Genomic DNA, 23,343 nt, shown 5'->3' with positions numbered 1-23,343 from the left:
TGTCCGTTCGCTGAGCCCTGGACTCCATCCTTCAGCCTTTCCTTGGACAGCAGGAGAAAGAATTGGTTAGAAGGGGTCTGAAGGAGGCGCAGGAAGCCAGAATAATTACCTGGTATATGTATGCCGTGTGTCTGCTGGGTCCTTCAGAAGCTTCCTATATATAGTAGTTCAGTTTTGAAAAGAACAGGGATCCTAACGGACTCTCCTACAGGTCAACAAGCCTGCCCCCTTGCGTAGACACCGGTTGGACTGTCACAGTGACCTCATGAGGTGTGGGCCGTCGGCATTCCTTTTTTGCCCGTGGTAGTTAGAATGTGTAAGTTATAAACTTCATTTTGCCTTTTGCTTATTGATACCGCACTGGGGTACCTTGCCCCCCCCCATGATAGAGGGATGCCTGCTTCTTGCACAGAACTCCTGAGATAACAGCATCTGGCTGCACCAGTGTTCTCTAAGAAGAGATTTTTGTCCAGAGGTTTTACACTTACAAGTTCTGGATGTTGTGATTACGCGAAGCATCATATTATTTTCTGAGAGAGAACTGTTACCGTGGCGGTTCAGAACTTTCTGATTTGACCAAAGTGTCTGTAATAAGAAAATAAGGTCTGAGAGGATGTCTTACTGGTAAGGAAATTTGAAGGGCATCTTTTGGGTTAGGACACTTTCTCTTCTGTGAGGAACATGTAGGGTCATCTAACTCTTGTCTGTTCTTTCATCAAAGGGCACTAGATAATTAGATGAAAAAACCAGAATGCTTCAGTTCTGGTGGCTTGCCTTTGCTCAAAAGGACAAGTAGAAACACACTTGACCTCTGATTAACTCACAGAGAATACTCAGAAATTAAGGTATCCAGCGTAGGTATCCCATGCCTTTGGGTCTGTTCTAGACAAACCCAGACAAGTTTCTTATTGCTGAGGACAGAATTCACAAACCGCTCGCCTGGTTCCTCCCTGCCTGGCATTTTCGCTTGAGCGCCCTGGGACAATCGGACGAGTAGGGCTGCTCATTGCCCATGTATTTATTATGCCCTCCGTTTCTGCGGGCTTTCTCCCGAGGTCATCACTGAGTTCACTGGCAGGTTTCGAAAATGTCCCTTGCGGTCTTTCACTCTTTACTGTGACGCGCTCACAACGTGCCCCTGGACAGTGGACACCATCCGGACACCACGTCCTGCGTGGTGGCCCAGTGCTAGGCTAGGAAGGGCTGTTCCTTTCCGCTCTGCTTTCTGGGTTATTTTCTAAGAATCACTTTTACTTAAAAAAAAAAAAAAGAGGGCCGGAACACCAGCTTCTTGGGCGGAGTGATTTCTTAATCACTGAGGTGTTGTGGGAGGTCACGTGGATTGAACCCCGTCATCTGGATAGTAAGCACAGATTTGGCATCCAGAACACCCCAAGTTTTGGGGGAGATTTTTAGTTTCTGGCCAACAGGGTTTTTTCCATTTGGCTGACTGAATGGCAGGTGCTTAGCATGGCCTGAGGGCTGGGTGTTAGTATGGGCAAGAATTAGCATCTCAGCCTCTGGAGGGTCATCTCCTCCCTCCTCCCCTCCCCCCTTCCTTCGCCTTCCTTTTTCTTGGGGGTAGGGACGAGTGTTAACAAGGATATTCTTTATTCTTCTCCGACATTCTGCTTTACATATTGGTGCTTTCTTTTTTCAGCCATGAAAGCACCAATATGTTAATCTTAGGTGGCAAGATGTTGTGGCCTGGGACAGTCGCCGCCACTCAGCTGCTGGCTGGACTGTGACTTGGGAAACAATAGTAGCCGTCCCCGGGCCTGCTCAGCCACAGCTGGTCCCCTGCACAGAGCATTTCCCTTGTCCCAAAGGAAATGAGGCGGATTATTCCTCTAAGACAAAAGACAGTATTTTCTGCGGTAAACTCCCAGAAGAGGAGACTATTGCAACATTAACCAAAGGACCGTCAGTGTTCCCGCTGGGTCTGTTTGCAAGGAATTATTAATGTAGGAATAGTTACTGATCTTTTTTAACGTTCAGGTACCGAGTGATGGATGGCTTTTATTACGGCATTTTCACCCATGTGTGCCATTAATCTTTGATGAAGAGAAATGACATTTGAATATTGTCATTAGTGTGATCTAGAGTTTGGGTAGTTATACCAAGAAACCCTGGATTTTGTGTTTATGGGTAGACACAGGTGGCACCCAACACCCTTCCAATCTGATGTCTGTTAAAAGGCTTGATTCATTATCTGTAGCAAAGGGGAGTCATTGGGCAGCTTCACGCAATCTCAAGAATTCATTTACATAAAATATTTTAAAAGTACAGTAATGTGCAGGGAGGTGGCTTAGTGGGTATCAAAATTGTTGCCAAACCTGGGTTTGATGCCTGCCACATACCTGGTGGAAGGAGAGAGAGCCAATTTCTGAAAGTTAATTCTCTTGGCTTCCTTAAGTATGTGGTGTGTAACCCTTCCCCGCAAGAATAAACACAATGTAATATTTTACAGATAAAAATATATCATAAAAATGTAGTTTTTGAATGAGATAATGACCTAATATTTAAAGTTATCCGAGCAGTCTAATGCTCAAAAGCAATATTGATTAAGGATACTGCTTTTTTCCCCCTTATAAATCCTGCATTAAAAGGTCATCGGGGCTGGAGCGATGGCTCAGCCCGTGAGGGCATTTGCCGCTCTTGCGGAGGACCTGGGTTCCATTCCTGCACCCACTTGGCAGTTCACCACAGCTCATAAGGGTCCCATGCCTTCTGGCCTCAGAGGGCATCTGCACACACATGGTTCACATAAATCCATGCAGGCACATATATGTAAATAAAAAAGTAATACTAAATCTTAAAAAGAAAAGAGAGAAATTTGTGTTCGTGTATGGGGGTAGAGACACCAGCATTTTCTTTGGCTTTATTTACTATATCAAGATTCGATCTGCCGAAACAATGCATGTTCTGCTTTGTTTGATAGTCTTGAAAAATGACAAAAGTGGCAGACGTCTCTAATGTTCGGGAACACTCTGTCTCCTGAAATCTCCCGTGTCCTCAGAAAGAACCACCACAATCCACCCTGACCCCTGTCCGAGTCATAGCGCCTTTCGGGTTTCAAGCGGCTACTGCCCTCTTATGTGATTCATAATTGGCCTCTGGGGTAATCTAAAGATCACAGTTTTCCAGGCCATAGAAAGAGTTGGAACGCTGGCCTCAGTTTACCTCTGAAACAGGCCTGCTCTGTCAGGAGAGCGGTTGAACTCCCGGGCTCCTTGCTTTTAAAATGAGAATCTTTGTCTCTTCCCCCGGCCGCTGCAGTCTTTCCTTGAGTGCCAGTTGCTCTAACGGACGTGGATGTGTGCCATCCACTCTCAGTCTCTAAATGCCAGGCAACTTTCCTTCGTTTACATGGATGCTGGGCTTTTAAAAACTACAATTGTACGTTTGTTACTGTCTCGTCTGCCCTGCCTGTAACAGGCAATTTGTTGTATTTACTTGAGACTGGAGTGTGGTAGCAGACAGCCTTGTTTGCAGTCAGCTTTCCTTTCTTAGCTCTGAGACCTAGATTACAGGGTCTGGCCACTGTTTGGTTTCTTGTCACTGAAAATGGAGGCTTATTTTAGGGTTAGCTCGGAGGTTAAAGGGCATGATATAGGGTACCTTCTGTTTCAGAAATTGATGTAAAATACGAGGTTATGGAAACAGCGGTTGAAATGAGAATAATTCGGATCTTTTTCTAGCATCCAGTTCTACTAATGTGGGTGGTTATTTGTACCCAGAATAAAATTATCTGTCTACATATGGCCTGTTCAGTGGTTTGGGGGGTGCCAGCAGAAAAATCACGGCTCTCATCTTAAAGAGAATAAGAAGTACTTTGTTCTGGAGCCATCTTGAGTGACCATGGCCCAGGAGCACTGATTTAGGTTACTCCCAATTCCGTGTTCCAGTGTTCCAACGTGAAAGCAGTTTCACAGGGCTTTTGTGGTTTTACAGAACAGAGAAAGCTGTTTGTAAAGCCACTTAAAACTCCTTGGGGGTGGTGTAGCAGGGAGGTGGCTCCAGCAATGGGGGAGTCGTAGGCCCAGGGTGCTTAGCTCTTGGCTTGGCCTGAGTTAATAGTTTTTAGGGGGAGACTTTGTTTGTTATCATGAGGTGTTTGTTCAGCTCCAGAGTGGGGCAAGGCGTGGCTGTTCCAAAAGGCTTAACACTCGCCGAAGATAAAGTAATCAGCTTCGGAACCCGCAAAATTCTAATCTTCCCACAGTACTGAAATTCCAGCCCGCGTCCCCAGTCTCTGCAGACACAGCCGCCTTCAAGGGAGTCGGTTACAGCCAGACACAGCTTCTTTCCAGGGATATTCATTCATAGGTGAAGGTGCATCGAAAACTGCTTTTAGCTGGTAATCACTGTTTAACCCGTCGCTCGTCGCTCCAGTATAGCCAGCGGTAGGGTGGACCAGCTTCCTCTATTGTAATGTGTGGAAACCAAGGAACACTTTCATATCTGAGAACTGTATCTGCCATCTTCTTATGTATGCACAATCTTTTAAGAACAGAACAGATAATTCTAAGCATTAATACCTTGGCTTTTTTTTTTTTTTTTTTTGAGATTGGATCTTACTGGGTAGGCTAATGTGTGGTTGTCAGCCTTCCTAATGCTGTGACCTCTTAATACAGTTCCTCACGTTGTGGTGACCCCAACCGTAACATCATTTTCATGGCTGCTTCTCAATTGTCATTTTGCTGCGGTTATGAATCGTAACTAAGTTTTCCGATGGTTTTAGGCAACCCCAAAGGGGTCGTGACCCACAGGTTGAAAACCCTGATAGAAACTATGGCTCATCCACCTACCCCTGCCTTCCAGAGTGCTGGGATTAAAGGTGTGTGCCACCGCAACCCAGCATAATAGATTTATTTTAGTGATATTTTCAATGTTAGCATAAAATATTGTATAAGAGGGTGAGGGTTTTTTTTAGCATTAGCGGGTGACGGTTTGTGTGTGTGTGTCTGTGTGTGTGTGTGTGTACGCGCTCTCGCGTCCATGCAAGCATACACATGTATGTGTACTCCCGTGGATGCCAGATGTTAACAGTTGATCTTCATTTTATTAGTAGTATTTTGTCAGAGTGTCCTGTTGAATCCGGAACTCACTGATCGGGTTAGATTAGCTGGCCAGCAGCCCATAGGGATTCTGTTGATCAGGATAGTGGGCAGCAAGGAGGAAGCTGCAAGCTGGGGTTAGGGGGAATGGGCTCCCAGTTTGTGTTCTAGAATATTCTGTATAGCTGAGGTTGACTGGAGAGCATCTTCCTCCAGGCGAGCCCACCAGGATTTCCTCCTGTTTCCTTTACTTCACCTTTACCCAAGATAATCTCCTTTTCAGGACATTTCTTTCCGTGCAGGGTCTTCTCAAGCTGAGGCTCAGATGTTGGGAGCCAAGTCCTAGCTTTAAGAACAAATCAGGATTGGGGAGGGTGGTGAGAACCCTGAGATCCCTGGAACAAACTGAATAGGAGGGCCAGAAAGGTTATTGAGGGCATTCAAGTGTGGGTGAGAGTTTCTTCTTTTTCTAGGGCCTCAGTATTAATTGAACAAAATAAATAGGAATAACTGAGCGCCTTATTCTGTAGGCAATTGAATCACCAAATACTAAACAAGTCACGAAAATTTCTAGAATGCTTTCCTTAGTGCTTTTCCCTAATTGCTTTTTCTTCAAATATTTTGAAATATTTCATATTCGACAGAATATATATTCAGTGTATGGCTCTACATTTGCAGGTTTGGGGGGGGGGGTTCTTTACCAGTCCTCAGGACTGCAGCAAAAGCAGTGTTGCAGTTAAGTTGGAGTTCCATTGTCCTGATGATTTGGTCTTTTCTGCGTGTTGATGTTTCTTGTGTTCATACCACAAATGTTTTTGAGAGCCTGCTGTGAGCCTTCTGCCCCTGGGTAAGGGCCAGGGGACGAGATTTCCAGCCTTCAGAGCTCACTGTCGGGTAGGTTGAGAAATTGGAAAAAAAAATACACTAATATTACTAATTGGTGATAAGAGATGGGAGAAAGGAGAGAGATGGACAGACACCCTGGGACTGGTCAGAGGGCCTTAACCCATGTGCTTTACACATTACGAGAGGGTTTTGGCCCCGTGGATCTGGGCAGAAACATTCCCAGTAGGGAAGAACAGAGGGCTACAGGCCCTGTGTGCTGGGAAGGGGTGCTGTGCAGGAATTTGAGAAAGAAAAGAAGCCCTGAAGGCTTTGGTAATGGGCGGAGTCACCGAATTTACATTCTAAAGGTTAACTCCCCAGCTGTAGAGTCGACACCCAAGGATCTGGATGGAGGCTTGCTGGGAAGCTTGGAGCCTCAGAATGGTTTTCTTCTGTTTTGGGATTGAGGCCTGAAACCTGAATTAGGGTTGGGATTAGGGAGCCTGGGAGGAGAGTCACCCACTGAGAAGATAAAACTTCCAGGAGTCTAGGCTGTAGGGTAGGAGGGAAGCCAGGGGTCAAAGTCTTGGGTTGGCAGTTCTGGAATCAAGCTCACCTGCTCCTTTGAATCTAGAGTTCCTTGGGCTGGGGTAGATTTTCTAGACAGACTGAAGACAGCAGACTGGGTGTTTCATAGTGACTCTGCCTGTAAGACAGGACCAGGGAGACGGAACCAGAGGAGAAGAGCGCGTACTTCTCCGGTTACCGCAGCTTACTCTGCTCCCCATGAAGATGAAAGTACCAGGGAATGTGTTACCATGGTATTGAGACTGGCCTGTTGGGGACATCCTGATTTTTCAGAAGGTCACATAACACAGTTTTGTTTGGTGGCATGGGAAACAGTATGAATTCATTTTGATATCCAGACTGAACTGGGTAGAGGCCTAAGGCCAGAGCTCACCAGAGCTCGGTGTGGAGGAGTGGACTTTTATCATTTCATGCAATGTTTTTGCATCCAGAGAGCGCTCATCTTTGTAGTAAAAATGGGAGGTTTGAGAGATGCAGGATAGGAGATGGAAAAACAAAACAAATCTAAACTCAGCCTGTGTTTGAAATAGTGGAGGAAGATGTTGCTCATTAGAGTCATTGAATGCTAACATTTGTATCGTAGAATAGAATTTTAGAGACGTTCGCAGGCGTGCTGTAATTCCTCGGCAGTCAACAGTTATCATCCTGCTAAACTTTATGTCCATCGAAGGTAGAAGGTCTGCCTGGTTCATCTCGGTATGTAACTGGTGCCTTTGGCTTGACTCTGAGGGCTTGGTTATTTGTAGAGGTGATTTCTCTTCTGGATATGTAAGGAATCATGGGGAATGTTTTAGATGGAGGAAGGTCATTGGCTAATAAAGAAACTGCCTTGGCCCATTTTATTGGTTAGAACATAGGTGGGTGGAGTAAACAGAACAGAATGCTGGGAGGAAGAGGAAGTGAGCTCAGACTTGACAGTTCTGCTCTCTGGAGCAGAGGCCATGCTCCCCTCTCCCAGGCAGACAAGATGGAGCAAGCCGCCAGGTCAGACATGCTGGATCTTTCCCGGTAAGACTCATGCTACACATATTATTAGAAATGGGCTAGTCCAGGTGCGAGAGTTAGCCAAGAAGAGGCTAGAGCTAATGGGCTAAGCAGTGTTTAAAAGAATTTCGGGGCATAAGCTAGCAGGCGGCCTGGGTGTTGGGAACGCAGCCCCGCCGCTCATATTACAACAGAATGGCGCCCAACGTGGGGCTCAAACCCACGACCCTGAGATTAAGAGTCTCATGCTCTACCAACTGAGCACACACTCACCAGATTTATAGGTAAACATTAGCCCGAGGTGAACACGCCCCCTAAGGGGCGGGACTTATGCCTACATCTTCAGTTCAGAAGAATACTTGGTGAGTTTACCATCTCCTGTGAGAATTTCCAATGGTCCCTTGGTATGGCCGTGAGCTGATGCATGTGTGTGGGCATTCGACATTGGGTGTATTGGGTGGAGTGGGGTGGGCTCACGGATGGAGAGAGGCTGCCTTCCTGCGAGGGTCTGGCTCACCTGTGGCGTCTGGGTCCCTAGGATGAACTAGATGAACTCCGTGCAGAGATGGAGGAGATGAGAGACAGCTATCTAGAAGAGGACGGTTACCAGCTGCAGGAGCTCCGGAGAGAGCTGGACCGCGCCAACAAGAACTGCAGGATTCTGCAGTACCGACTCAGGAAGGCTGAGCAGAAAAGCCTGAAAGTGGCAGAAACAGGGCAAGTGGACGGGGAGCTCATCAGAAGCCTGGAGCAGGATCTGAAGGTGAGTGCGCTCACGCGGCCTCCCGTGGCTAGGACTCTGAGGTGGTAACTCCACACACCTACCTACCCACTCCCTATGGATTCGATTCCCAGCGTCCACATGGTGTTTGCTAACATCTCCCATAATATACGATGCCCCCTCTTCTGGTCTCAGTGGGTACTAGGGATGAACGTGACATACAGACATGTAGGCAAATACCTCTCCATATAAAATAAAATTTAAGTGAGAAAGGGTGGTTTCTGGTTGTCTTACAGTCTTTCCTCACTCGCTGTCAGACAGTAAAGGAGCTTTGGGCTGGAGAGAAGGCTCGGCGGTTAAGACCACTGGATGCTCCTGCAAAGGACCTGGCTCCATTCCTAGTGACCACATAGTGGCTCATAACCATCTACAACTCCAGTTCTGGGGGATCTACCACTATCTCCTGGCCTCCATGGGCACTGCATGCGAAACATGCAGGCAAAACACTCATGCACATAAAAATAAATAAAATTAAAAAGAAAGTAAAAGAGTTTAATTGCTTTGAGCATTGCAAGGTTTTAACCACACAAGAGCCACAGAAAACATCTTGAAAAACTTGACTCTGTGGATCATCTACTGCATACAGAATTTTTATTTTTTTACTGCTTTTAGGTTTTTTTTTTTCCTTTCAAGAAAGGGTTTCTCTGTGTAGCTTTGGAGCCTGTCCTAGAACTCACTCTGTAGACCAGAGTGGCCTTGAACTCACAGAGATCAGCCTGCCTCTGCCTCCGGAGTGCTGGGATTAAAGGTGTGCACCACCACTGTTTGGCTATGTGCAACTACCACCAAACAGTTTTAGGTTTAACATTGATTTGTTTGGCAGGAAGCATATGAGTGTTAGGAGAATTGGCACTAATGCTGATATTCGGTTGAGAACATGCCTCCATAATCCTGGCCTATAGGCAAGTTTGTAGGACCTTTTCTTGGTTGATGATTGACGGGTGAGGGCCCGGCTCATTGCAGGTGGTGCCATCCCTGGGCTGGTGGTTCTGGAAGGTATAAGAAAGCAGGCTGAGCAAGCCATGGGGAACAAGCCAGTGAGTAGCTCCCCACATGCCCTCTACTTCAGCTCCTGTCTCTACACCCCAGCCTTCAGGTCCTGCCCTGTGTTGTGGGAGTGTAAGTGGAATAAACCCTTCCTCCCCGAGCTGCTTTTGGTCACGGAGTTTTATCACAGCAATAAAAACAGTAAGACTGTATTCGTTATTCAGAGTGCTTGTGTCTAAAGGGGTTCAGATCTTCATTTTAGATGTTCAATTTCTGGATCAGGGGTGCTCAGCATGTATACTTACTTGGTTTAAATATAAGCCTCGTGTGTATTTCCTGGGTTCTTGCTATGACTAAGCTAATGGTTCTTCCTCTGAGGCTGTCTGAATGTTCCCTTAGCATCCATCCCCCGCCCCAGACTTCATATCCCGATGAGTATCCCTGGTGTCCAATGCAGGTAGCCAAAGATGTGTCCGTCAGATTGCACCACGAGCTGGAGACTGTGGAGGAGAAGCGTGCTAAAGCTGAGGACGACAATGAAACTCTGCGGCAGCAGATGATCGAGGTGGAGATATCCCGACAGGCCCTCCAGAACGAGCTGGAGAGATTCAAAGAGGTAACACATGGGCACAGGAGTGAGGGGCTCCTCGCGTCTCATTTTTATGCTGGAAGGCAGGAGTCGATAAACAGTGCGAGGCTATTTGGCTCAGGGGTTCAGGAGAAAAGATATATATTATTTTTTCACTGTAGATGAAAAATAAGTCACAGATACACAGATGCTATGGAAATTTCTGGAACAAAGACTGTAGGTTGCTTACAAAGCCAAAAATATTTGCTCTCTGCTTTTTTACATAAAAGGCTTCGAAACTCTAGTCTAAATTCATTTCCTGTCATTCCTATTCAAGTGAGCTGACCATTAATCCCTTCAGTGTGTCTGAGTGCTGTGTGTTATTACAGAATTAAACAGTAGCTCTCCCCCCCACCACACACACACACACTGAATTTTTTCTCTTCATGTGAGCTCTGAGTAAATTATATTTGCCCCTGAAAGCTCTGTTATCAGCCAGTGGCTTATGCCTTTTAAGCCCCAGAGTTAGGAGGCTGAGGTAGGCAGAAGTCAATGAGTTCAAGGCCAGCCTGACCTACGTAGCCAGTTCCGGGCCATCCAAGGCTACATAGTAAGACCCTGTCTCAAAATGGCAACGACAAAGCTCTCTGTAAATAGATTCGTGCTGCAGACATGTTCCTTTGCGTGCACATGTCTATGTATTATTCAGCCGATAGGATCCGACATAGATATCTATATATAGGTATAGATATTTTCCGACTGTTACAGAGTGATTATTCTAGCAAAGTAGTCTAGAAAAATATTCCATTTGCATATGGCAATGTAAATCCCGACGGCATTCTTTTTGACTTTGTTACAAGACTGTAGCTGCGTGTTTTCTTGGAAAACACCCTGCATACTGATGAAGTCTGCAGCGCTGGGGGGGGCTGGTTCACGCTGGCACGTGACCTGCTGATAGCCTCAAGTAGCAGTTCATGTCTTCTGGGTCCGTTTGTTTCATTTAGGCGTTCCCACCCAAATGTTCAGCACCCCACTTTGTTCAGGCGGGGTCCCGAGTTCTGGGGCTGAAGACATGGACGTACACTGTAGTCCTTCAGGGTACCCAAGGTTTTTTTGCAAAGCACGAACCACAGCAAAGCAACGATGCTCTGTATAACGTGAGCTCCACTGGAAGGGGCAGGGGCTTGTCTGTCTGGGTCACCGTGGAATCCTTGAGCCTGAATGTGGGCCTGAACACATGCCGGGTGAGGGAGCGAGCACAGATGGCCATCGCGGCTTGCAGGGGACGGGTGCGAGGCTGCAAGGTTTCCCAGACCAGGAGGCTCTCTTCTGAAGGCTTGTTTCCATCATGAGCACAGCGCAACCCTTAATTGCTGCCTGCTTCATCCTCAGGCTGGAGGAGTTGGCGCTCTAATCATGGATTTTTTTAAATTTATTTTTATTTATTTATTTATTTGGCCTCATTCACCATCACTGGTACCTTTTATCATCTGCTCTTCCTTTGGTCTTAGTTTTCTGAAACTGCTGTTTTACAGGTCAGTCCCTACCTGTGTGCATAGAAAATAATTGAGAAGTATATTTTATAAGATTGATTTGGATAGGTGTTTTGGTATTAAAATTAACTACACACACACACACACACACACATACACACACACACACACACATTATGTATATCGTGTTACCAGGACCCGCACCGATACTGAAGTCCAGAGATGTTCGAGTCTCTTACATAATAGAACTTGAGCACATCTGCATACTTTATTTATTTCTACGCTATGTATTATGTCCAATACAATAGAGTCACTAAATAAAGAGTTGTTTTGTTAATGTCACTTAGACACGAATCCTAAAAATCTAGTCTATGTAACCAGGTTGGCAGCGATATTTTTTGGTGGACTGTTTTATACCCCTGGTTGGTTGAACCTGCCCTCGTGGTGCACACGGATACAGAAGACGGACTGCGTATATATTTTAAGCAAGGGAAGAGTCTGCATATGTTTTAAATGGATTTCGTGAGCCGTGGGAAGAAGAATGACTGCATGTTTTCTACATGGACAGTAAAGCCGGAGGAAGCAGGGGCATCAGCCCCTGCCTGTGGGTTAAACTGACACAGCGGGACAAAAGGGCTCAGTAGAGATGGAATAAGTTTCACCTCTGGAGTTGCCGTCAGTCCGGTGGGATGATATTTTTATACCGAACCGCTAAAGGGTTGCATAACGTACAGGAGTCTCAGGAGAGTTAGACGCCGGCAGAGGATACTGGATGAAGAGAGTGATGGAGCCAGGGATGCAGGGTCCCAAGGTGGTGGAAGAGGGGTTGCTGGGAGATGCCAGCTGGGTCTCCCTAGATGGATTGTTTTCACAAAAGCAAAAAAAAAAAAAAAATACGCAGATGAGTTTGGCCCTGGTGAGCTTTGTTCTTCCTGGTTGACTTCTGACATTTTGTAAAGCGATGCATGATGACCTAAAAATGCATGGGCTTTTCCTGTTCCCGAATAACAGAGTCCTTCTTGTGTGTAGGTCTCAAGAGGACCTGAGCAGCCCTGCTGTGGTCCTTCCGCCTCTCCTAGGGTCCTGTAGTCGCTAGGGCGCTTGGTGGTAGCAGTCACTACCCTTCGCCCCCATCTTCAGTGTCTGCCACCAGCTCTGGGCTCTGTGCTGCTTTTTCAGTGATAATTGCCTTTGCGAAATTTTTGTGATCAGGTGAATGGTTTCCAGTACTTATGGAATGTTTGGAATTGCCTTGGAAGTGATGCGTGTGTTTCAGGACCAAGCAGACAAGGTGGTGGTTTATACCGATGTGAGTGTGCCAAGTGCTGTTGATTTTTTTTTTTTTTTTTTTTGGTTTTTCGAGACAGGGTTTCTCTGTGGCTTTGGAGCCTGTCCTGGAACTCGCTCTGTAGACCAGGCTGGTCTCGAACTCACAGAGATCCGCCTGTCTCTGCCTCCCGAGTGCTGGGATTAAAGGCGTGCGCCACCATCGCCCGGCTAAGTGCTGTTGATTTATACCCTTGAAATGGTTGGGTTTTTTGCGCGAGTTTTAACCTCTTTCTTTTCTTTTTCTTTTTTTTAAAATTACTTATTTGTATTTTATGTGCGCTGGTGTTTTGCCTGCATGTATGCCTGTGTAAGGCCGTCAGATCTTGGAGTCACAGACAGTTGTGAGCTGCCATGTGGGTGCTGGGAATTGAACCCGGGTCCTCTGGAAGAGCAGTCAGTGCCCTTAACCACTGAGCCATCTCTCCAGCTCCCTTAACCTCTTTCAAAATGGTTTTCTTCTATCATACTTGACCAGTGTTTTGGGTGAAGATGTGGGATGACAGGGTGCATGGTGTCAAGTCCTTTCTCTTCTTTCCGTCCCAGAGGTCTGACAGTGTCCTTCGGCCTTCAACAGATTGCCGAAGACTTGTCTGACTTCTTAACATGACCGTTACTCACTGCTTGGCCTTCACTCTGTCTCCCTGCCCTCCTTCCTCCACCCAGGATGCAAACTGGAGCAGGGACAGGGCTGTCAAAGGGTGACAAAGGGCTTTCCCCTCTGGTCCTCTTTAAAGGTAAACAGGCGTGTCATGGGAAACTCACTTTCTCTGTTGATAGATGGGAAGGCAAGAGGGCTGACCTACTTGGCCAGGTCTCCTGGTCACTCTCTGTGCTTGCTTATTCATGGTCCCAGCATCCAGGAACCAGGTCCTTTGCCCTGCCGCGGAGTTCAAGCTGTTTTGGTCCTCGACTCCTGTGTTGTTTCTACACAGATCTCCCACAGAATCTCAGGAAGGGAAAGTAGGTGAGCTAGTTTAGCTTTCTCTTTTCTTTTTTCTTTTCTTTTCTTTTTTCTTTTTCTTTTCTTTTTTTTTTTTGAGACAGGGTTTCTCTGTGTAGCTTTGGAGCCTGTCCTGGAACCTGCCCTGTAGACCAGGCTAGCCTCGAACTCACAGAGATCACCTGCCTCTGCTTTCCAAGTGCTGGGATTAAAGGTGTGTGCTACCAGGCCTGGTTAGCTTCCACTTTTCAAAGATGGTCACCCTTATGCTTTATTTATTTATTTATTTATTTATTTATTTATTTATTTATTTATTATGTATACAATATTCTGTCTGTGTGCATGTCTGCAGGCCAGAAGAGGGTAGCAGACCTCTTTACAGATGGTTGTGAGCCACCATGTGGTTGCCGGGAATTGAACTCAGGACCTTTGGAAGAGTAGACAATGCTCTTAGCCACTGAGCCATCTCTCCAGCCCCACCCTTAGGCTTTTTTTACTCTACAATAACACCCTCCCCCAGCTTTTTTTAATACAGTCATAAACTAGACACAAGTAATAAGTAGCCAGATTAGTTGGCAATTTCTAAGGACAGAGATACGTCATCCCAGTGAATCAGTACTGTGGAAAGGAGTGTTGAAAGACAAACTGAGTATATCAGATCCCATTGGTTGGTAGTTGTAATTTTGAGATTTAGGATGATTTCCATATCATAAAATAGAATGAGACCCCATCACCACCACTGGACCAGTGGGAGAGCAGTGGGTTTTGTGGCATAGGAACAGGGAAAGAGAAGCCTGGTGGGTGGTGCTCAGGTTACTGTCCTGCGAGCGGTCACACAGAGGACACTCACATCAGTAGGAATGACTTGTTTGTATTATTTGACTGTTCGGTCTCTCCTGGTCTGTCAGATAGGCACGCAGTTGGGGTGAGGCGTGTAGAACTTCAGCCAAAGAATTTTATTGGGGTTCCCTCTGCTTCTCTAAGCCCGTTACAGGAGCTCCGTTCAAACAAATGGCCTCGTATATTTTACTGGGGTTCCTTCTGGTTCTCTGAACCTGCTGTAGGAGCTTGGTTCAAACTGCCTCGTATTTGCTTTAATGGGAATCGCAGGAGCCGCCAGAAACCAGAGACTTATTGTGGGTCGTCTTTTCCAGACCCTGGATGTGACGTCATGGTGGGGTTTGTGCTTAGTAAACAAGTGGCTGATGTTATGGGTCTGTGTACCAGAGACTGTGGCTGCTCCGAGTCTGTCTGTGTGTACCAGAGACTATGGCTGCTCCTAGTCTGTCTGTGTGTACCAGAGAAAGACTGTGGCTGCTCCCAGTCTGTCTGTGTGTACCAGAGAGAGACTGGCTGCTCCTAGTCTGTCTGTGTGTACCAGAGACTGTGGCTGCTCCTGGTCTGGGTGGAGATTTTCATGTAATTCCATCAGAGTGAAGCTTTAAAATTTCAGCTGTAACCTATGGCAGGGAGGATATTGTATGTGTTCAGGGTACAGATGTAAAGATTTGATGAAGCCATATTTCTCTGTCTGTGGAATCTATTATATTTTAACTCTTGTTCCATTTGGTTTTGTTTTGCAGCCCAGCCTTGTATTGCTGTAGTTTGTAAAAGTATTCAATTCATTAATATGTTGTTCAAGTTTTCTGTGTACTTTATAATTTGGTCTTACTGTAATTCGGGCTGCTTTATTTATTTTGAAGCTGTATTTTAAAATCCAAGTAGATTTAGAAGCTTTGGGATAAATCGCCCTAATCAGTTGGCAGTGATGTCTATTCTACTGGCACTTGCCTGGGATATTCTGTGGTTCTTTAGCGTCTGATTTTCAATGATTATGTTTTAGGTTATTATTTTTTTATGAACCAAAATATAGCTATATTTCTTGAAATGATGTTTGAGAAGCATTTTTGAACCAATGAATTTAATTCATTTATGCCATTGTAGCTATTAATAAATAACGTTGCTCTATTTTGATCATTGTATTTTATGTTCTTTATTTTCCATGGCATTTTTTGATTGTTAAATGTTGCCTTTTCTTTGGATTTTTTTTTTTTGTTTGTTTGTTTGTTTTTCGAGACAGGGTTTCTCTGTGGCTTTGGAGCCTGTCCTGGAACTAGCTCTGTAGACCAGGCTGGCCTCGAACTCACAGAGATCCGCCTGTCTCTGCCTCCCGAGTGCTGGGATTAAAGGCGTGCGCCACCACCGCCTGGCCTTCTTTGGATTTTTAATTCTCATTTTTTCGTTCCCATCTGGGACGCCATACATTCGACAGTGTGCATTCTGCCGTTAATTTGACTCATATTTCACATACATGCTTGATTTGAAATTTAAAATGATCATACCTGCTTCTTTCCTGAGTAATACACACAGCTTTAAAGAGCTGATCAACTCTGTTCCTTCCTGCTGTTGTTATTGTTTCATCTTTTTAAAATCTCCCCTTAGTTGATCCGTTTAATAGCAATGCTTATTTTCCTTGATTGGCACGTTTGTCAGCTTGTTCCTTTTCTTTCTTTCTCTTTGTCACACTCGTGTGTGATGTGTGCATGTTTGTGTATGGATGGCTACAGCTTCATGTGTGTACACTAGCTTGTGGTGGCCAGAAGCCGATGTGGGGTGTCTTCTCTCTCTTTCTACCTGATTTTCTGAGACAGGTTTTCTCACTGAGCCTGCCGAGGTTTTCAACCCCTTCCTCATTTATGACCCTGGAGAAGTCTTCTCTTTTCTTTTTCCCCAAGTTCAACTAAGTAGAAATTTTTATCTGTTGTGTTTTATTGAGTATTTTGGATTTATGTTGGGAAGGGTCACAATAGCTTGACACACTGTGTTGCCTAAATTGAGTGTGGTCATGGGGTTCAGTGGACTTTCTCAGAGCAGCAGCTTCGGAGCTTTTAGTGGCATTCTTGTCTCTCTGCTCACCACTTGGTTGTGGTCTGCATCCCCCCTTCCCTGTGGGTCTGCAACCCCCCTTCCCCGTGGGTCTGCATCCCCCTTCCCCGTGGGTCTGCATCCCCCCTTCCCCGTGGGTCTGCATCCCCCCTTCCCTGTGGGTCTATATCCCTCCCCCTTCCCCGTGGGTCTGCATCCCCCTTCCCCGTGGGTCTGCATACCCCCTTCCCCGTGGGTCTGCATCCCCCCTTCCCTGTGGGTCTGTATCCCCCCTTCCCCGTGGGTCTTCCCCCCCTTCCCCGTGAATCTGCATCCTCCCTTCCCTGTGGGTCTGTATCCCCCCTTCCCCGTGGGTCTGCATCCCCCTTTCCCTGTGGATCTGCATCCCCCCTTCCCCGTGGGTCTGCGTCTTCCCTAGGACTTTGTTTATGTACTATTATATTCAGACTGTCTGACAGCCAGGGAGTCTGCAAGTGTAGATACATAAAAACAATAAATAGCCATTGTTCTTCTACTATAACACAGTAAAATATCATCACTGGTTTTTTCAGACTTTATGGTTCCCCTGGTAAGCAAAGATTTGCTTGGGGAAGAAGGTGGTAAAATTCTCTGTAGGCAGATCTTACAGGGGAGTGAGTACTCCTTAGGACCCTGGATGTGTTTTGAGTCAGAGCATCATCTCCAGCTCCAGACCTGGCAAGTCCCAGTGCACCCACTGAGGACAGCTGGGAAGGAACCAAGCGGTCTCTGGTTTCACTCACTAGGCGTGGCATGCCTTCACGTGTGACTGAGTGGGAGACTCCAGCTGAGGTAGCGGAAGGGTAAGAAATCTGGTGACTTAAGTGATAGCCCAGTTGTGTGCCCTGCTAAGTTAATAATGGGGTAGAATGGGGTGGGGGAGGGGGAGAAGAATTAATGGTGTCTGGTTAAGTCTTTTGCCCAGTACTGGAAGAGGCGGCCCATGGTGTCTGTCTGTCTCTGTGTGTGTGTGTGTGTGTGTGTGTGTGTGTGTGTGTGTGTGTGTGTCTGTCTGTCTGTCTCTGTGTGTATACTGTGTTGGGTGTACAGTGTTCGAGGCCTGCAGGGAAGCCACCTTCTTTCCTTCTGCTCCTGGGAGCCATTTCTATCTTTTATCCATACTGACATCAGGTCAGGTGTCTCCAGCTGGGAAGTGCAGAGTTCAGAGACTCACAGAGGATTTTAACAGGCACCAGGCACAGAAAGACAAGCATAAATATTTTTGGGTGCTTAAGCTGTAGCTGGCCAGCTGGAGGAGAGGGTACCCTCAGTCCAGGAGCTGTAAATACGCTAGTGGGTAATCACCACTGTGGAGGCTGAGAGGAAGCGCAGGTCACTGGGGAATGCTTCTTCTCTAAATCAACACAAACTTGTATCAAAGTGAGGCCAGGGAATGGCTTGCTGCTCCTTCCCAGTACTCTCCTGGCTCCTCCCCAGCACCCTTTCTCCTCCCATCACCCTCCTCCTCCCCAGCACCCTCTCTCCTCCAACACCCTCCCTCCTCCCCATCAACCTCCTCCTCCCCATCACCCTCCTCCTCCCCAGCACCCTCCTCCTCCCCGGCATCCTCCCTCCTCCCCAGCACCCTCCTTCCCCCCCAACACCCTCCCTCCTCCCCATCACCCTCCTTCCTCCCAACACCCTCCCTCCTCTCCAACACCCTCCTCCTCTCCAGCACCCTCCCTCTTCTCCAACACCCTCCTCCTCCCCACCACCCTCCCTCTTCTCCAACACCCTCCTCCTCCCCAGCACCCTCCCTCCTCCCCAGCACCCTCCCTCCTCCCCAGCACCCTCCCTCCTCTCTAATACCCTCCCTCCTCCCCAGCACCCTCCTTCCTCTCTAATACCCTCCCTCCTCCCCAGCACCCTCCCATGCTGTTGCTGGGCCATGTGCTGGGTGAGTTTATTTGCTTTTTCACAGGAACTATGTCAGAGATTCTCGAGGAAAGGTGACTGACCTGTTCAAGTATTTGGAATATTCTGGTTTCTTAGTTTATGTTTGTTCATTAAGTTTGGTTGTTAGAGATTGTACCAACACCGTGTTTGGTTTTGGTTAAGATAGAGAAAGAACATGGTGGTGAGGAGAATGGGGGGAAGTCAGAGGTAAGCGCAGACTGTGTGTGTGCTCTTGAAGGCGTGAGCTGTGTGTCTCATCTGTGTGCTAAGACCTCAGTGATGGATCAGCTTCCTGCAACTCAAAACAAAACAGAAAAACAAAAACCAACAAAATAACCTTGAGATAATTGACTGGTTCGTGGATTCAGAGAGTTCAACCCGTGGTCCTTGGAGGCCTGTGATGAAGTGGTGTTAGAGGCGCACGGAAGGCTGCACCAGAGCTCTGGCCTCTTCAAGGGCACACTCTGGTGACTTTCCACGTCCCACCTCCTGAAGGTCCACCGTTTGGCAGGAGCAGCACAGGCTCCCAAACACACCTTCAGCTTGTTGGCTTTTACAGGACTCTTATAGAGTTGGGTTCGTAGGGAGTTGGGCCCACCCTCCTAGGGCAAAGCAGAAAAGGGTGGGGCTAGGCGTTCTGAATGGTCTCCAGGCCTGTTGCTGCAAGGAGGAGGGACTCCCCTGAATCAGCCCTTCTCTTCCTCCGTATCTCCCTTGAGCATCTTCATTGTAGCTGGAAGAGGCTGGAGACGGGTCAGGACCCCAGGAGAGGGCTCTGGAGCAGAGACAGCGTCAAGGCAGGGAGAACAGCAGGCAGCTCAGGTCTATCATCAGATAGTTGGAGAAAGGTACCTGTGCCTTCCTGTGACCCACTGATGCGTCTCTGTGTAATTAATTTCTATTTTTAGAAGTGCTGAATGTTGTTTCATCTAATGAGAACACCGCAGGAGGAGGAAGGGAAGTTCTCCTTCCTAGGGAGGGAGTGAATGTGGCCCCTACCCGCCTAGGCCTCTTGCTCCTCCCACGGCCTTGGCTTGTGCCTTCTGCTTCTGACCATCCCTCTACTGGTCTTGTACATCCTTTAAGATTCTCCTGGAAAGGCCAGCTCTCACAGAAGCTGTCTGCAACGCTCCAAATTCTGAACAGACGCTTCCGGGTGATGAAACCACTACACGGTTATTGTGGAGAGTGTGAAGAATGAAGGAAGCTCTTTCCCTAGAACCGGAAATATTGTATAGTTCTGGAGGGAATGAATAGAATTGTGTAGTTCTGTCAGGAATTAGGTAGTGTCATTTCACAAATCACGTGGTTTATCGTCATTCAAGAAGTGTTCCTTTTCCTTTGGGTTCCCAATAAGGAGGAGGAGACTAGGTAAACAAATCCCATAGGGTATGGGGGGGGGGGTCACCGGAAAGATGGGGTACATAAACATCATGCTGAGTGTGTTCCAAAAGTATCAAGGTCTCCTCAGTGAGGATGTAGCCGGGCTTTTGAAAGTACAGTTGCTCGTCCTGCCTTATCTGTGGCTTCACTTTCCATGGTTTCCATTGTTGTAGGCCATCTGTGAAAGTAAATACAGAAGATGGGAACTCCAAAAATAGATAACACCAGTGTTTTCTTTTATTTTGTTAATCTCTTGCTATGATTTATTTGTAAATCAAACTATAATAGGTGTGTAGTGACATAGAATCTGAAGGGAATTTCTGAACGATCTGTCCTTAGCCTGTGCATATATATCAAGTATCCTTTTTTTTTTTTTTTTAAATTTCAAGACAGTTTATTTCTAAAGTGGGTCACAACATGAGCTTTTGGCCCATTCTGCCAAATGTACAAGCTACAAATGCTTGCTCTGCAGCTGAGGGGCCCACGTTAGCATCATGTCTGAAAAGTGATAAAAGTCCATATAAAACAAATATTCCAAGTTTCCATAGGAACACAGGTAAGTGTGACCCATCTCCTAGCCTTCCACACTGCATCTGTGCCAACCCTGTTCTTACAAAGACATTCCAAAACTAGCGATAATTAAGTTAAATGGTCCCCCCGAATCCCTTAATTCAAGCTAAACTTGCAGGTAAGAGCTACAAGAATGGCATCTACACATTGATACTGGCGGAAGCACAGGCTGCTGGGTGACGGTCCATCCCTCTCTCCTGGGCACAAGAGGGGGGGTAGAGTGCCAGCGTCCTGCTCCTCCACTTCTGGTGGGAAGCCATGGCTCTGGATCTGCTTCCTGAGTTGCCATACTGGCCTCGACATTACATAGATAGAAGGGCCTCTGGAACCCATTGAAAGTAGACGCAGCAGCAACAGTGTGTGCACCCCTGTTCTCAAAGAGCATGCAATCACACACATGCATGTCAGGCAGGTTACAGCGCTCGACCATCCCATCAAGACCATCACATGTTGGACGAGGAATACTTTTCATCTGGCTTGGGTCTCTTCGGCAGCAGGTCATAAAGAAGGCAGTTAAATGGTCCATACACACCGTCATTCACATAATACGTGAAGGTTTGCTCCTTTGACCCATCCTCATCATCAGAGCTGGTCTGTTCCTTCCACACCGTTTTTTGGGCAATGGTACTGACGGCCAGGGTGAAAGCTGACGCAGCATGCCGGGCTCGACTATGACTCTTACTCCCGAGTCTGGAGGGACGTACTTATCCAGAGCTGGGTTGGTCACACTGGTGGTCTCTTCAAACTTAAGCTTCATTTCCTCAGATCCAGGAAAGCCGCCATCCATAGCAAGCAGATACATGCTGAAACCAAATTCTGTTCCCACGTCAGAGATGCAGCAAGCATCCGACAGAGCCTGCACGAAGGTCTCAGGGTCGGTACATCCCCTCCCCCATGGGAGCTGACACCAAGAACATCAATATTTAGCTCTTTTGCCCGTTCCAAGAGAAGTCTGCTGGTTTTGAGTGTGACACCAAACTTAACACCGAGGCAACAGACTGCTTTGGAATCTTCGGTGGCCATCCGCAAAACCGACGTTGCCTTTGGATGTGCTCTGGCGACCTTCATCGGCTCAACCTCACAGTCGAATGTCCTCATCTGGACTCAGTTGCTGGCCGCATCCTTGATCTCTGAGACTTGTTTACAGGGATTTGCATGGATAATCCTCTCTGGAGGCCCCCCCCCCCCTCCCGGCCCCTGCACCAACTGGATTTCAGTCTGGCTTGCACAGTCTGAACCTGTCCCGATGGCAGGTAGGGTATTCACCGTGGCTCTGTTGTCATTGCTTTTGATTGCATGAAAGGGAGTGACGCGGGGAAGAGCTTTTAGCCATCTTAGGTGGTTCTTCAGAATGTCCCCACGTCCGCAACATAGAAAGCATCCTTGTTATCAGAGGATGCTTTATTAATCTTTTAGTCCAGAATGTCCTTGGCTGTAAAGCCTTTGTCGAGGATGTGACAGTCAAACTCTTCCTTCTTAAAGCTGTTCATGGTTCTTGATGTGCCTACACAAAAATACTAGAGATGGAATTAAATTATTGCCAGCTCCTCACCAGGCGAGCTGTCCGGGAACTCTGAACTCTGTCTCCTTAGAGTGGTGGAAGCGATCTCACAGAGCATGGACAGGGACTGACATCATCGGGTATGTTTGCACAAGCTAAGATGATGATGATGATGTCATCATTAGGTACCACCCTCACTTGGGATCGCCTTTGTGAGTCACAAATCCAGTCAGTGAGGGACCACATGCATACAGCCGTGCTCGCTTTATCCATACACCCCTTCCTAGCTCATCTTCATCTCAAACTTGGAGAATCTCCCATGGGACGAGGGTGCTCATGAGAGGACAGGACAGATGTTTGGGGTCCTGCCTCAAGGTCGTTGGCCAAGGAGACTGCAGGTCCTCTATCTTTGGGGAGCAAAGGCAACTCAAAGGTATTTGTGTTAATTTGGCTAAGGGTGTGGCCATATGGAGAGCTTGCCAACCACACGGGGCTCTGTTCCATTCTGACATTGGAAGAAAAAGACAAGGTAAGCAAAGGTCAAGTTATCATCAGTCGCCAATGCTATAACCAGCTGTGCTTTTGCAGCAAAGCCTTCTGTGACTTCGAAAGCACAGAGAGTGTGGGGGCCACGGCAAGCTTCAAGTCCCCATACCCTCTCTTCTCCAGCTTCCCCAGCTAATCATGCTTGATTTGCATCTTCTTATAAAATGGTTAAAACACTAGTGAAATTGTCCACGAGTGACAGTAGCAAAGAATTGGCGAGAATTTCGTAGTTTAGCCAAGTTGGGCAGATGCTGTATGTAGGTAGCCTGAGACCTGACCTTTACTGCTGGCACCTGAGGGTCGGGAAGTCTTACAGAGCTCAGAGTTCTCCGGCTGATGCTTTCTAGCTCAAGCATCAGCATTAAATTTATTGTAGTGCCCCTGTCTGGCCCCACCTGGTCTTGGATAACGGGTCACTGTGATAACACCTCACCCTTTTGTCTTAGAAATGGTCTGCTTTGAGTTTGCATCCCAGGGCAAGGAAGGCAGCTGTGTCTTCCAAAGAGTTGTGTGCGGGTGTCTGTGGGAACATGAGGTTTTATTTCCCAGGGATAAACACCCAAGGTAACAAACGATTCCTAGATTTGTGTAGGAGTTGCATGTTGAACTCTGTAGAGAAAGTCCTCAGGGTGGCTGTCCCCACTCTGACGCTCGGGCATTCCAAGGTCACCCTTGACAAACACAAGCATAGGCAGCACCGTTTTTGTTTTGTTTCGCTACGATTCACCTCTTGGCTCTGGCTGTCCTGGAACTCGCTGTGTAGACCAGGTAGGTAGGCCTTGAACTCCCAGAGATCCTCCAGTCTGTCTCCCAAGTGCTGGGACTAAAGGACCCAGCAGACACGGTTTTCAATAGTTGCCGTTTCCCATCTGTGTCTCCTTTGGAAAACTCTCTCCGTGTGTTTCTCTCATTGGATTTGATTCCCTAATTATTTTACTTTTGCGTTTTGAGAGTTCTCCTCGTGTTCCCGACGCTGTCCTTTGGCAGA

At 47.1% G+C, this 23,343-nt stretch overlaps 1 protein-coding gene and 1 pseudogene across 4 annotated transcripts in view; one reads left to right on the top strand and one right to left on the bottom strand.

The window, feature by feature from the left end:
- Window positions 1–23,343, top strand: part of LOC121458763 (microtubule cross-linking factor 1) — a 124,597-nt gene that overhangs the window by 3,126 nt on the left and 98,128 nt on the right. For all 4 annotated transcript variants that reach the window (XM_041668125.1, XM_041668124.1, XM_041668127.1 and 1 more), the window contains exons 2-3: window positions 7,996–8,220; window positions 9,683–9,841. In XM_041668125.1, the coding sequence (XP_041524059.1) occupies window positions 7,996–8,220; window positions 9,683–9,841 (384 nt within the window). The remainder of the gene's footprint in view (window positions 1–7,995; window positions 8,221–9,682; window positions 9,842–23,343) is intronic.
- LOC121458764 lies at window positions 20,449–21,798 on the bottom strand (annotated as a pseudogene).

Source organism: Microtus oregoni, unplaced genomic scaffold, assembly GCF_018167655.1.
Source record: "Microtus oregoni isolate MIOR12 unplaced genomic scaffold, Mior012 000018F_ref0000195, whole genome shotgun sequence".
Classification (NCBI taxonomy): Eukaryota; Metazoa; Chordata; class Mammalia; order Rodentia; family Cricetidae; genus Microtus; species Microtus oregoni.
The sequence above is the reverse complement of the archived record's forward strand: the minus strand, read 5'-3'. Positions and strand labels throughout refer to the sequence as shown.